This window comes from Microplitis mediator, chromosome 1, assembly GCF_029852145.1.
Source record: "Microplitis mediator isolate UGA2020A chromosome 1, iyMicMedi2.1, whole genome shotgun sequence".
NCBI lineage: Eukaryota > Metazoa > Arthropoda > Insecta > Hymenoptera > Braconidae > Microplitis > Microplitis mediator.
Window position 1 is genome coordinate 4489831 of NC_079969.1, and position 13892 is coordinate 4503722.

The 13892-nt window shown below is 30.3% G+C and overlaps 2 protein-coding genes across 3 annotated transcripts; both read right to left on the minus strand.

Annotated features, from left to right (window-relative positions):
- Positions 1-21: 21 nt before the first annotated feature.
- Positions 22-5583, minus strand: LOC130671000 (pickpocket protein 11-like). Its single transcript, XM_057474671.1, has 8 exons — positions 4090-5583; positions 3611-3811; positions 2853-3101; positions 2463-2574; positions 1853-2129; positions 474-630; positions 301-401; positions 22-238 (listed from the first exon to the last, which is right to left on the minus strand). The coding sequence occupies exons 1-8, from the start codon at positions 4308-4310 to the stop codon at positions 111-113; spliced, it is 1446 nt and encodes a 481-aa protein (XP_057330654.1). The 5' UTR covers positions 4311-5583; the 3' UTR covers positions 22-110.
- A 203-nt stretch (positions 5584-5786) lies between these two features.
- On the minus strand, positions 5787-13363 carry LOC130670993 (egalitarian protein homolog). Of its 2 annotated transcripts, none has more exons than XM_057474657.1 (6): positions 13065-13363; positions 9555-11007; positions 9125-9205; positions 8620-8864; positions 7991-8496; positions 5787-7820 (listed from the first exon to the last, which is right to left on the minus strand). In XM_057474657.1, the coding sequence occupies exons 2-6, from the start codon at positions 10950-10952 to the stop codon at positions 7510-7512; spliced, it is 2541 nt and encodes an 846-aa protein (XP_057330640.1). In that variant the 5' UTR covers positions 10953-11007; positions 13065-13363; the 3' UTR covers positions 5787-7509. The 2 variants fall into 2 exon arrangements, with proteins under 2 accessions (XP_057330640.1, XP_057330635.1); XM_057474652.1 differs by having other exon boundaries at positions 9555-11010; positions 13065-13362.
- Positions 13364-13892: the final 529 nt, after the last annotated feature.

Sequence of the window (13892 nt, forward strand, 5' to 3'; positions counted from 1 at the left end):
TAAATTTATTTTAATTTATTATTTTGTTAATAATTACAATATATCAGAAATAATAAAAACTATTTTTTGAACGATTGACTAATTTCATTTTATACAACCATCTAAGCGGTTTATTTTTTATTCTTTCCATTGAATTTTTTTTTATACCAACATAAACGTAAAGTCGCGAAGTATAAAATTTCCACGAAGGATATGACGCTCGCTCCTAAAAATAGTCCTGCAGCTCCTCCAACGGAAGCTAAATAGTGACAATAAATAAATTTTAGTTGTTTTGTTTTAGTGAATCATAGTTTAAATTACCTAAGAAATCATTAAACCCAAATAGTTGTTCGCGTTTATATTTATCTGTAGGAAAGATAATTGGAGCTGTTATTACTGCTTCGAATGGTGATCCTTTTTTTCTTGAAAAGAAAAAAAACAGGTCATCATTACTTAAGAACATTAGATTTTTGAAAATTTCTTTGATTATTTACAGTTCGATCGTTGAGAATGATTCTGCAACATACTGTGTTGTGTCACAATCTCCATAGCAGCCACATTCCTTCAAGTCGATTTCATTTAATAAAACAATTTTATCTACATTATTACCAATACATTGCAGCTGCTCAAAATTACATATTGGTATCCCGCCTGAAAAAAATAATCATAAAGTTCTGGAAATTGAATGCAGTTAAATTCCATTAATTCGGAACTTGCCCTCAATCTTGACCCCCACTACGAGCTACGCTCATACATGTAAATGTAAGTGCGCATTAGGGTGTTTCAGAAAAAACAAATTTTTTTTTGGTACTCAAAAATTGAAAGTATACTTAAAAATAAAAATTTTGGTGCCAATCCGAGCTCTTAATAATAATATTAAGGTTTGCCTCAATCCATTTTTCTATTTTTCATTTAAATAACACAGGAAAAAAATTTTTTTTTTTAGAATTTTCTAGCTTACAGACCACTCAATGGATTTTTATGCGCAATGAAACTTTGTGTAAAAAATTGAACGCTCTACAAAAAAAGTCTCTTATCATTTTTTGATAAATTCCACTGTCCAAAAGTTATTTAAGTTTCAAGTCAAATTTATAGTAATTTTTGAGATCTTTTCACTTTCTGGCGAAACTATCAGTCTTATTACAAAATGTCATAGAAACTTTTTTGTAGGTAATTTTATTCCTTACAAATTATTACAAACAAAATTTTTCGAAATTCCGCATTGTTTTCAATTTATTTTCATTTCAATGTCAAGCTCTTAAAATTAATCAGAAATCTATTTTTTTAAGAGCTTGACATTGAAATGGAAATAAGTTGAAAACAACGCAGAATTTCGAAAAACTTTATTTTTAATAATTTGTGAGGAATAAAATTATCTACAAAAATGTTCTGTGATATTTTTTGATAAGACTGATAGTTTCGCCGGGAAAGTTAAAAAATCTCAAAATTTACAATAAATTTGACTTGAAGCTTAAATAACTTTTGAACAGTGGGATTTATCAAAAAATGATAAGAGACTTTTTTTGTAAAGCGTTCAATTTCCTACAAAAACATTTGTTGTGCATTAAAATCCGTTGATTGGTTTATGAGCTGGAAAATTCTAAAAAAAAAAAAAATTTTTTTCCCGTGTTAATTAAATGGAAAATAGAAAAATGGATTGAGGCAAACCTTAATATCATTATTAAGAGCTCGGAATGGTACCAAAATTTTTATTTATAGTTATACTTTCAATTTTTGGATACCATAAAAAAAAAAAATTGTTTTTTTTTTTTTTTTTTTTTTGAAACACCTTAGTGCTCCTCCGTAGACTAACTGTCCGAGTTAATGGAATCCGACTGTAAATTTAAAAAAAGTAATATTTCATAATATTTACGGATAGGTCTAGCAAAATGTGGATAACAATTGCAAATTTTTAATATCTTATTGAATCTGCATTCAAGAGAACACATTGATTTAGTGTAAATCGGCCACATTTTTAGTCTACCTTCATAAGAAAACATGCATTTTCGTTGAGTTAAGGATAGTTCTCTCACTTGTTCGGAACTACTTATCTCACTGACGAAGAGCGATAATTGTGACATAGTTAGTCGCATACACTGGTAAAATTTATTATTAAAAGTTACCATATCACCAGGGTGGGAAATGCTGAACTGTGAAAAAAAAATTTTAAATAAAAAAATAAATATAATAGTATTTTGCGTGGTGAGGGACCGTGTCAGTGCATTATATAAATTCTAAACATGATTTAAAATGAGGAAATCGCGTGACTTCGACATGTTGACAGTAGAGCCCAAGATCGCTTCACGTTCGAGATGTGCAAAAAAATGATTGCATTTTTAATGTATTTAGTGTCTTGATATTCTATCAATTTTTAATTAGAGTAAGCTCAGTTAGATAATCGTTGGTTGCTATTTTGGCGTAATGTTTGATAATAATTTTACCATACAGACGCTGAGTTTTACAATGAATGATATTTAATTTACCATAACGTCGTGTGATATCATTTTTACGGTGTCATGTACTTCTCGATTTTGATAATTATAAAATGGAACATCAGATACAGGTTCAATCGTCCAGTTATCACTTTTCCAATATCTGAAAATTCAAAATCTTGTAATCCGTCAAACTTTCCTCAAAAATTATAACGTCATAATGAATATGGTCATGAATTGTAATATTTGAATTTCAGTCTGCGAAAACTCGTGATGTTTTTGAATGAAATTAAAATTGATTTCTTTCAAGTTTATTGATTACGAATTAAAAAGAAATAAATATGAATCAGGTCTAGTATGATCTTTAAGAAAGATGATAAATGTTGATCACCACATTTTAGAATTACGAAAGAAGAAATATTACTCATTGCCTATACTCACTCTATAGTAGAGTATAAACTTGCGTGATTGTTAAATGCCAAACAAAAACCTCGTTCAGTGATAATCCATGTAGGCTGATATCCGTTGGAACTGAAATAGCTAACAGAGGGTTTGAGATCATTTAAAATTGATAACCACTTTGTAGGATCAGCATTCGTAAATTTTGGCGTTTCATTGAAAGTCAAATACGTTGCATTAGAAATAAAATGGAAAAAGTACCGATTGTCGTCAGTGTCTTTTAAACCGTATCTGTAAAGTAAAAATTTAGTTGAAACCATGAGCATGTCTATCTCTCTTCGTGCGCACGGTCGCTGATTGTCTTTAAAAGTTCGATCTTCAATCTACTTTTTGATCGAAAATAAGTGCACAAAATTTAAAAAAGATCCGTAGGGGTCACACACTAAATCTCATAGAATCCAATAGATTCTTATAAATTTCCATAGAGATTTTATCCCTGGTTAAAAATATTGATTGAAAAGAATTGAGAAGCGGTCACTCCATGCAAACTGTATATTTATATATTCAAACAAAAAAATTGAAATCAATTGAAATTATTGAAGAGAATTCGAATTTCATCACTTTTAATTCTTTTCAATCAATATTTTTAAACAGGGATACGAAGAAATGAGTTCTATATGTGAAGTACTATAGGCCTTACACACACAGCTATAAGAATCTATCGGATTTTTTAAGCAGGGAGTGTAAAATATACTTTATTTATAAATATTTAAATGAAAGAATTATGATTATACTCATACTTTTTAAAAACTTCTGGAAATTTTTCATCATTTATGGGAACGATCGGACAAACTATTATAGCTGGTTTAGTGATTGTAAATCGTCGATATTCATGATCTAGTACGATAACGGTAGAATAATCTTGGTAGCGTTGCCAAAAAGTTAACGATAAGAATACCAAGCTTACAAAAGCTCCAATAACGAAAAACGCAGCCAGAAATCTATAAAATCAATAGAAAAGTGTTGAATTATATAAAAATTTCAAAAACTCTTAGAGTTTTGTATCATGAGACTCGAATTCTAAAATTCTTCCGGAAGTTCGTCTTATGCATTTTTCCGTAAGCTAAAAAAATCGATTAATAAATCAGTAGAAATCTAAAATTTGATAATTTCTTTAATACGGCCCATCCTTAACTAACCCACTAGGGTTACTTGCAATTTGTTATATTTTTCTCAGTGCCAAAGTAGTAAATTAGTGATTTTTTCACCTCAATTTTACCTTTCAACAAGATGCCGTCGAGGTGCTGTCATATGATTAAAGCCATGAATACTCGACGAACTTGCAAAATCTATAAAATATTTTTGAGACAGCGTTTTAGCTTGAATTGTACTCATGCCTATCACATTTATTTTTGGAAGTTGTTTAGAATGATCCAGTTTTTTTATATTATGGAAATCATTAATATAAAATATTTTTGATGATTTTACTTTTTCCTTCATTTTTAAAAACTATTATTCAAACTTTTTTTAATGAGCAATTAACTCCTTAAAGTAAAAATCTGCAATTCAATGCCTGGCGAAAGCCAAGACTGCAAAGATAGTTTATAACAGTAACATAAATATTTATGATTATAAATATTTGAAACGTTTAATCTAATTGTCAGATAAGATACTGAATAGAAATAAACTTGCAATTGCATGTTGCACGATACTAAAGTCAACAGCATAAAAAATACATGATTATTAATGAGATACATATATTTCATTTTTATCACGATTTAACGAAAGTCAATCAAACGGACTCAATATTTCGTCTCCAATTTATACGTTTTAGCTTCTAAGTTTGGGCTTACGAAAATTAACTGTAAATTATATTTACCGCAAAATACTGCGTGAAGTAACCGCATTTACACGGTAACTATCGTAATTTACAGTAAATTTCAGTAGTTTGGGCCGTCAGGGAGCTAACTGCAGGGTTGCCAGATTGGGCGTATTACCGCAATTTGGGCGAATTTCAGACGTGCCTTGAACTAGAATTTTTATTAGGCGATTTTCCACAATTTGGGCTATTTTGAAATTCGTCTATATAATTACTAATCATCTAAGAATGGAAAAAAATATTTTCTGAATTTCTTACTCTGTTCTCGGCTTCTTCCCACGTCTTCATAATTTACTATAATTCCCAATAGCCAAATTTGGTCACCAAAAAGTTAATTTTTGTGAATTGCGATCAACTTGACTAAGATATAATATTCGTCATTTGTTGTTTATCAATATATTTTCAGAGATAAACTATTTAAAAATAAATATGTCTATTTATTTAAAATTATTAACATCTCTGATTAAACAACTGAATTCGATCGAATTAAATTTTTAATTCTATTTAATTCAGATAAATTCTGTTAATTCGGTACCTAACTTAAAAATGAATTCTGCCTAATTCGGCAGGAAAACCAGAATTTGTCCAAATTAAAACGAATTTAAATAATTCTATTCGATTTAATTCTGATTAATTCAAAAGTAATTCTCCAATTTCTGGTTCTGAATCCGAACCAAACTGAATTAAAACGAATTTGAAATTTTTAAATCGGTTTTATTCTGTTTAATTCAAATTCAAATTTTCAATTCAGTTGAATTCTGTTTTGCAGAATTCGACAGAATATAACAGAATTAAAATTTTTAATTCGGTCGAATTCAGTTGTTTAATCAGGGATCGGGCGGTTTTTATTGTTAGTGTGCGCTTTTTCTGTAAGGTCACGTTACTTTCTGTTGAACACTTCTGGCAACCCTGGCTAACTGTCGTACAGTTTAACTCTTTGTCGACATTAATTACCTAGAGGTTTGCTCCTTGTAAGCAACATCGAATAAATAAAAAAGCCATAATTATTATTTATATTATCATTAGAATTATCAAAATATAATACATTAAATTAGATTGTTACATGATATGTTTTGCGATTGCTTTTATATAATAATTATTAGCAGGGTTAGTTAAATTTAAAATTGGCAGTATTTAAAAATATTAAAAAAATAGTTTCAATTATTATAATTTACTGTATATAAGGCTGTTATATTGTAATTAGCGAAAATTAATTCATCCAATTGTCATTATAATTAATATTACACTTTTTTTTCTACTCAAATTTACAAAGTTATTATCTAATTATGAAATTTCCGCCGTGACAAATCGTGATACAGAAATAGTTCTTTAAATTTTTTGAAAAAATTTCTCGTTTACTGTGTAATTTCATACATTTAATACTTTACTTCACAATACATTTTTGTTAGATAGCTTATATTCATAATAATTTTTTTTTACCAAATTAGTACATTACACACCTCCGTGGTGTGCAGAAGATTTTTCATCAGATCTGCATCGAAAGTTTTAATTCCTGCCCTGTTTAGAAGGGAGAAAATCGTTCTTTCCTTTTATGGGAAAACAAATGATAAAAATTAGCGCATGCGTATTTCTTCTCATAACCAAAAACAAAAATTTAAACTTTCAGGTACAGATATAGTGAAAAATTATGTACACACTACGGATAAAAGTGTCCTACATTTCTTCGTGGTGTGCATGAGGTTTTTCACCAGATCTGCACCGAAAGTTTAAATTCCTCCCCTGTTTAGATAAAGAGAAGTTCTTTCTTTTCACGAGAAAACAAACGATAAAAATTTGCGCACGCGCATTTCTTCTCACAACCAAAGGCAAATTTGAAATGTTCAGGTATAGATCTGGTAAAAAATTGTATGCACACCACAGAAAAGAGTAAGATGTCAAAATCCTCAGTTGCCACCCTCATCTTCGGCTCGGGTCGGCAATTACACGTGTTTGTGTGACCTACTTTCCTCCCTAGGTGTGTAATATACTATTTTTCCCTTCAAAGCTGGAACAATGCTCCTGATAGTAAACTATTAGCAAAAAAAAAGGAGTACTAGTCTATCATTTTACTCTTAGGCAGTTATTGTTTGACAAACTGAAAGTTCGGTTAATTTTTATCGTATGACCTTCGAATAAATAAAACAATAATTTCAGGCTTGTGCTTAATTTTTAATTTTCAGACCTGCTTTAATAACTAACTATCATTACTTACTTGTCGCCTTAATATTGATAAAATTTATAAGAAATTAGTCGATCACATTTTCTAGTATCACTCATTAATTAGTACAGTACCCAGTAGTTATTAGATGACAAGGCTAGTACTGCTCGTCAACTCACGAGTGATAGAGAAAAAAAAAGAAGACTTCTCTTATTACAGTAAAAAAATTACACTAGCTTTCCACTATTAGTTGAAATAGCGAATAAAAGTAAAATGATTGGACTAGTAATAGGTCTGACGACATGGCAATTAAACCGATGGCTGTTTGTTCACGACTTGCACCGGGAGTAGCACCAGCTTTTAATTTCTTTGCTATCAAGTATTTTTTTAAGTGAGTTTAAAATTTCTAGCACATGTAAATTATATAAGAAGCCTTTATGATATTTAACGGAAGTATTCTGATTTAAAAATTTTTTTCTACAGCCAAAATTATCTTAAAAAATGTTAAAATGTTACAAGATGATTCTAATTCATCAAACGAAATATAAAGAGTTAAAATTGAAGACCTTTTATGCCTAAGAAATAACAACAGTAACAATTTCAATAATTTGTCATAACTCGCTACAACAATAACAATTATAATAATTAATTAAGAAATATGGTTATAAAAAATAACAGCTAGTGATGACAATATCACCAGTACTCAGAGTTTGACATCCTACGTCCGCTGCGATCATGTGTTCTTGGGGTCGTTGATCAGATATTTCATGACACAGACATGAACATTTTTCGGAACCAGAATACATAGTTTTAGATGACAGTTTGTCTGGAGTGAAATTAGTAACAGATGAGAGAATATTCTCTAGTTTTTCTATTTTTTCAAATCTGTCCATATTTTCATCTGATAAAATTTCATCAACCATTTGCATAGACTCTGTAAGTGTTAATGGATTTAATCTCAATGATGAACAATCTGAAAAAAATTTTAAAATTTAAAAATTTTAATTCATAAGTAAAGTAAGAGACCTAGTATCCTATCAGGAAACTGGTTCCCTAATCGAATACTAGTTCCTTGATCAGGTACTAGTTTCCCCATCGGGTACTGAGTCTCTTTATACTGCTAATTTATTAAATAAAAGTTACCGTATGAAGTATTATCGTATATACAATTATCTAGATTAGTATATACAGATTTTTGGTTTGGTTTATTGTGGTTGTCATCATCATAATCGTCATCAGTATTATCATCATCTTCATAGTATTCGTCATAATCATTGTCATCATCCTTATCGTCAATATCATTATTCTCATCATCGTCATTATCATTATCATTATCATCATCAGTGCTCTCGTTTTTATCATGAGTTAAACTTTTGAGTTTTTCAAGTTTTTTGGCAACTTTGTAGCTGCACTTCAACTTCACCTTCTCATCTTCGGTAAGAGACAAGTAACGAAGAAGCCTTATTTCTCTATTACTCAGTACAATATTTTTTTCTGTAGCTTCATCCATTTTTTTACGAAGATCTATTACCTCTGTTTCTATTTTGCGCTGCCTTTTGCGAGCTTTTATTTCAACAGGAGATATATGTGTCAGTATTGCCTCTTCACACAGATTATTGAAAAGCGTTTGCATCTCAGGATTTATACGCCTAGAAAATATAATAAAATGTTTAGGATAAATTAATCGTAACGTGATTGGCTAAAGGCTCAAAAGCGAAAAATTTTGAAAGTTATGTGAATACTGATAGACATAAAATTGATAAGTTTCTTACTTCGACATGGCTGTGAATGCTTGAGGTACAAGTCCAAGAACATCACTTGTGGCATAAATAAGCATATCTCGAGACATTGGTCGGCGCAACCAATATTTTTGATCTTTACGATAAATATATTTCAGTTGATTTTTTAAAAGATTACATGGCGCTCCATACAAATCGCAGAGTGTATTGAAATTAACGTTTTTCACTTTGTCCACAGGCTTCCCTGTATCTTGAAATTGAATGACTGCATGCGCTGCCTATAAAAATAATTAAATATGACGTCAAAATTTCCCAGCTGATAAGTTCTTTTATCAAAAAACCCAACGATAATGACCAAAATAGAGGAGAATCAAAATATTCTTTTATGCTCCTGATATTTGGATGTGTACAAGTGACTTAAGCTTTTAATTTCATTTTAAATTAATAAATTACATGATTTTTAATCGGATTTTCTTAATCAACACTTCATAGAACACGAATGATAACTAATAATTATTTTTTAATTTAGTATATTTACCTGTGTGTCAAATACGTTCTTGAGAGTGATCCCAAATTGATTGTATAAATTGACGCTGTCACATCTACAGTCGTGAATTACCTGATGATTAAAAAGTACATATAAATGAAAGAAAACTATTTATAAATAGTCCATAAGATGAAAGGTCTAGTACCCGATCATGTATTTGTATATTTACACAGAAACAAAGAATTTCATGGCGCAATAAAAGTTTTTTAAGACGAAAAAAAAAATTTCCTGGATTGATAAATTTTTTTTAGTCCTAAGAAAATTTTTGTCTTCAATTAATAATTCAAAATATTTCTTGCGCCAAGAAATCCTTTTATTTCTGTGTAACTTTAATAAACTTGAAGTAAAAATTATTTTAAGCCAAAGATCAAAATTTTAATTACATAACTGAGTATATATGAAATTTAAAAAATGAACTCACTTTTATCACTGTGGGATCTTCTAAAAGTTTACGTAATATATTTATAAGATTTGGTGATGTGAATAAATCGAAGATAAAAACATTTCCTTCCATTGTGCCAATTTGTATAAGTGTCAGCTGACCCTTCGATCCAACATTGATACCCTCGCAATCAAATGAAACAGCAATTTTTTCACCCGCTGGCAATCGCGGAGGGTTCAAAATTTCATCAATAATACGCCCGCATTCTCTCACATTGACAATTATTTTTGTTTTTTGTAATATTTTTAATTTCCACGCCTCGCCGACCTGAGGGGTGTGCAAATTTCTGTCTTTTTCAGTATTAGCCGCCAGAGTTTTCATAACTAGAGTATTAATTCTCTGTTTCAAAGTTTGCTGCTGTAAGTTAACTGGTGATGAATGGGGATTCGATTCAATTGATGAAAGACTGTCTATAGCACTCTCTGTGTCACTATTCCGATTGATAACCGGATTCTGATCTACCGGCAAGATTTGATCACTGATGGAAGTTTTCGGGGTGTGAGAATAATGATGCGCTCCAGAACTCTCCGAATTAATATTTTCTTTATAAGCAATCTGTGTGGGTTCAGATTTTTGATGTATATCCGATGGCAATTTTATTTTGTCATGTAAAGAAACGATTTGTTTCTGAACATTAAATGCATCCGGAAACATCCTCAGAAATGTCGTCAAATCTTGTGGAGTAGTGAACATATTCGTCCACATTTTAACAGGCAACTTTTCCGCAGTTAGACTCAAAAGTTGTTCGACACAAAGCGGACCCTTTTGTTTAATAGTTTGACAAAAAAAATCCAATAACTTTGAAGTCATTTCTTGGTCAACAGGAACCTCAGGTTCCAGTTCCTTGAACGGAACTCCTTCCATGCCTTCAAACTGCTTCAGTTTGACATTATCGTCACACACGATAAAATCATCGGAATACTTGAGAAGAAAATCACGAAATTCGCGATAGTGTTGACCAGAAATGTGTCTCACTTCAGGTGATGCTTGCGATCTATGTCCTAACAAACTTTTAATCGGTACTTCTGCTCCGACTCCATACTGCACGAGTTTGTTTGTAAAATACTCAACAGCTTCCTTTGCGTAATCACGTTTGTTTACTTTTTTTATACCGGCATCATGTTCCACAGTTGGTTCGAATGTATTTACGGATACGTAATCACCGTTGATGACAAAGAGAGTAGGGTACTGAGCTAAAAATTTACGCAAGCCGCTCTGCGAACCACCTGCTATTTGACGCATTTCTTTAGTAAAACCTTTGGCCCCGAATTGACAACTGAGATCGTGCAGTGTGCGTGGACCGCCTTTGTCCATAAGACGCTCGAAGAAGAACAAGAGTGTGAGGTTCCGGACTAATTCATATTCCGAACTGTCCATTTTTGATTAGAGGATAAAATATAATAAAGTAAAAGGAAGTTGATATTGATCACAGCTTCTGGAAGCAAAATTTAGTTTCCGTTATTTCAATTGATGTAATAGTATTACAGACTAAAAAAAAAATTATATGAGCCGACTAAGATTTATTTGAGCCAAAGACATATATTTGGATATGGCCAAATAAATATTCAATTGTGAGAAAAATGTGATATATTTGAGGAATTTAATTGTGTGAAATAAGTAGTTTATTTGTGGCAAAGAAATGATCCATTTGTTGAAAATAAATTTTGGTTGATGTAAATAATGAACTTTTGAAGATATTCAAAATTAGTTAAATATACAGTGAAACCTGGATAAGTGAGACTCGGAGGGGCTAAGATTTTTGAATCACTTATTGAGGTTTTTTAATTATAGAGGGACAGTCAGACAGGCAAGATTAGCATAATAAATAAAAGTTAAATATTTGTAATTAATGTATAAAAATTTAAATAATAATACTTGGCAGGTATACGACTCAGGCATAAGAGACCCTACCAAAAGTAAAACTCTACCCAATTGAAGTCAGCCGTATCATACCTACCTAGATAATTCTCGCTCCAATAAAATATCTACCATCTCAAAATCTCAACCAATGAAAAAATCTACCATGATATAATCACTACCAGAAAAAAATACTACCAAGTTTCATTTATGAATAAACTCTACCGTTTGTAATCCCTACCATCAGCTTTAGAATGTATATTTTACAGACAATAAATTTATTTGTAATTATTTGGGAAGATTTAAGAATATGACTCTATTATTTAGGACTAATTAATTAATGAGTAATTAGCATTTGGGATTTTAAAACTAAAACAATTCATAACTTTCTTCCCAAATAGTTTACTATTAGCTAACGAAAAAGTCGTGTTAGTTATATTTTCTAACATGCGCACTAAACGCTCAAACAATATTAAATAATCACCCATTAATTAATTAGTGCTGAATAATAAAATTATATTCCTAAATCTTCCCAAATGATTCTCAATTAATTAAAAATAAATTTATTGTCTGTAAAATATACATTCTAAAGTTGATGGTAGGGATTTCAAACGATAGAGTTTATTCATGAATGCAACTTGGTAGTGTTTTTTTCTGGTAGTAATTATATCATGGTAGATTTTTTCATTAGTAGAGATTTTGAGATGGTAAAAATTTTATTGGAGCGCGAATTTTCTTGGTAGGTATGATACGGCTGACTTTCATTGGGTAGAGTTTTATTTTCGGTAGGATCGCTTATGGCTGAGTCGTATATCTGCCTAATTTTTCAATTGCGAATAACTTGTCAAATTTTGTTTTATCACCGATAGCTGAATGTTCAAAATATTTGTGTAAAGTTTCCAAAGCTATTTCTGCTTCACGTTTTGTCACTTTCTCGTGGAATATTATTTCGTTCAAAATTTGAATAAAATAATTTGTAAAATACCCAATGACATTACTAATTTTTAAAATGTGTTCAGAAATGCTTTTATCACACTATTGAAATCTAAGTTTTTTTTTATACTATTTTGTTAATTATCATAAAGTATTGTGCCCGAAAATGGAGTAGTGGCCACAAATGGTACTTAGACCCTAAATATGGACATAAAAAGTAACAAAATTAGATTTTTAAATATGGACTGTGAAAAAAATTTGCAAAAAAATTAAGGAGCCAGAGAAAATTTTCGTTCGCCATAAAATGGCCCATATATGGTAAGAGACCCAGTACCAGATTAGGGAACTAGTACCCAATCACTCATATATTTGTATATCTATATTTAATAAATTTTACTAGATATATCTATACAAATACATGAAGTGATCAGGAACTAGGTACTGGGTCTTTTACCTTACAGTTAAAATTATGCATATATTTTTGGTATTCTTATATAAACAGGCCACGGATATTTTCTATAATTTTTAGGTTCATTGAAAGAATTCCTTTCTCTGATTTCTAGTGTTCAGTAAAAATAGAATAAAACCTTCTGAAATCAACAAGTATGTAGAGTATATTAAAAAAAAAATGTAATTGTAAAAAACTATGAATGTATGTCTGTAAAATCTAAATTATAATAAAAATAAATGAAAATTTACCTTCTCAGGTGATTCTTTACGCTCTTCTCGAATCTATGCAATAGTTAAATATAAACTAGCCCGAAAATATATTAAATTAATGAAGGCGAAAACATAATTTTTTCGTTATCTTGTGGATGACATTTTTATATATGAGTTACTGCTAAGTATTTATTCTAATTAGACAACACAGTTCAATACATCTGATCAGATTTTGATTAGATTCTGGGGTAATTTTCTATCCAGCAATTAGTCTAGGGACATTTCTTGATCTACGAGATTTTTTATTTTAGATAATTGATTTTTTTTCATTTCAGTAAATAGTAATCAAATTACCCGATAGTTTTTTTCGCTGAACAAAAATTTGTTTGCCAAGTTTCCTTCAATTTGATAACAAATTGTTGCCAACTTGACATTTCAAATTTTTTACATACGATTGACTGCAAAATGACTGAAAGCTTCTGCTGAAAATTGACGTTTAGTTGCTGGTAAAAAATTCCTTCAATTTGACGCAAACTTTTCAAAAACTGTCAACTTACATTTCAAAAGAGGCAGTAAATTGGCGCCAATTTGTGGTTCTAATTGTCACCTGTCAGAATATCTCATAATTGACAGCGACTTCTTGTCAAATTGAAAGAAAATCTTTTGCTGATCAAACATTTGCCCAGAAACTTGACAGTCTTGAAAGTTGCGTAAAACCGAACTATTAGTTGTCAAAAAACTACACCCTGCTTTTAGAAGTCAAGTTCAACAACAAAAGTCACGGGGAAATATCCAAAGAACAAAAGTTACTTTTAAATTGACAGAAAATTATAGAAAGTTTGCTTCAACTAATTGAACATCAACTCT

What these genes read in the sequence shown, in the direction of transcription:
- LOC130671000 (XM_057474671.1), bottom strand. Translation starts at nt 4,310, where the DNA reads ATGAAGGAAAAAGTAAAATCATCAAAAATATTTTATATTAATGATTTC. An exon ending in TTTCCAGAAGTTTTTAAAAA is followed by an intron (nt 3,102 to 3,610) that starts GTATGAGTATAA and finishes TTTACTTTACAG; the next exon opens with ATACGGTTTAAAAGACACTG. An exon ending in TGGGTTTAATGATTTCTTAG is followed by an intron (nt 239 to 300) that starts GTAATTTAAACT and finishes GTCACTATTTAG; the next exon opens with CTTCCGTTGGAGGAGCTGCA.
- LOC130670993 (XM_057474657.1), bottom strand. Translation starts at nt 10,952, where the DNA reads ATGGACAGTTCGGAATATGAATTAGTCCGGAACCTCACACTCTTGTTC. An exon ending in AAGATCCCACAGTGATAAAA is followed by an intron (nt 9,206 to 9,554) that starts GTGAGTTCATTT and finishes TTTAATCATCAG; the next exon opens with GTAATTCACGACTGTAGATG. An exon ending in AGAACGTATTTGACACACAG is followed by an intron (nt 8,865 to 9,124) that starts GTAAATATACTA and finishes TTATTTTTATAG; the next exon opens with GCAGCGCATGCAGTCATTCA.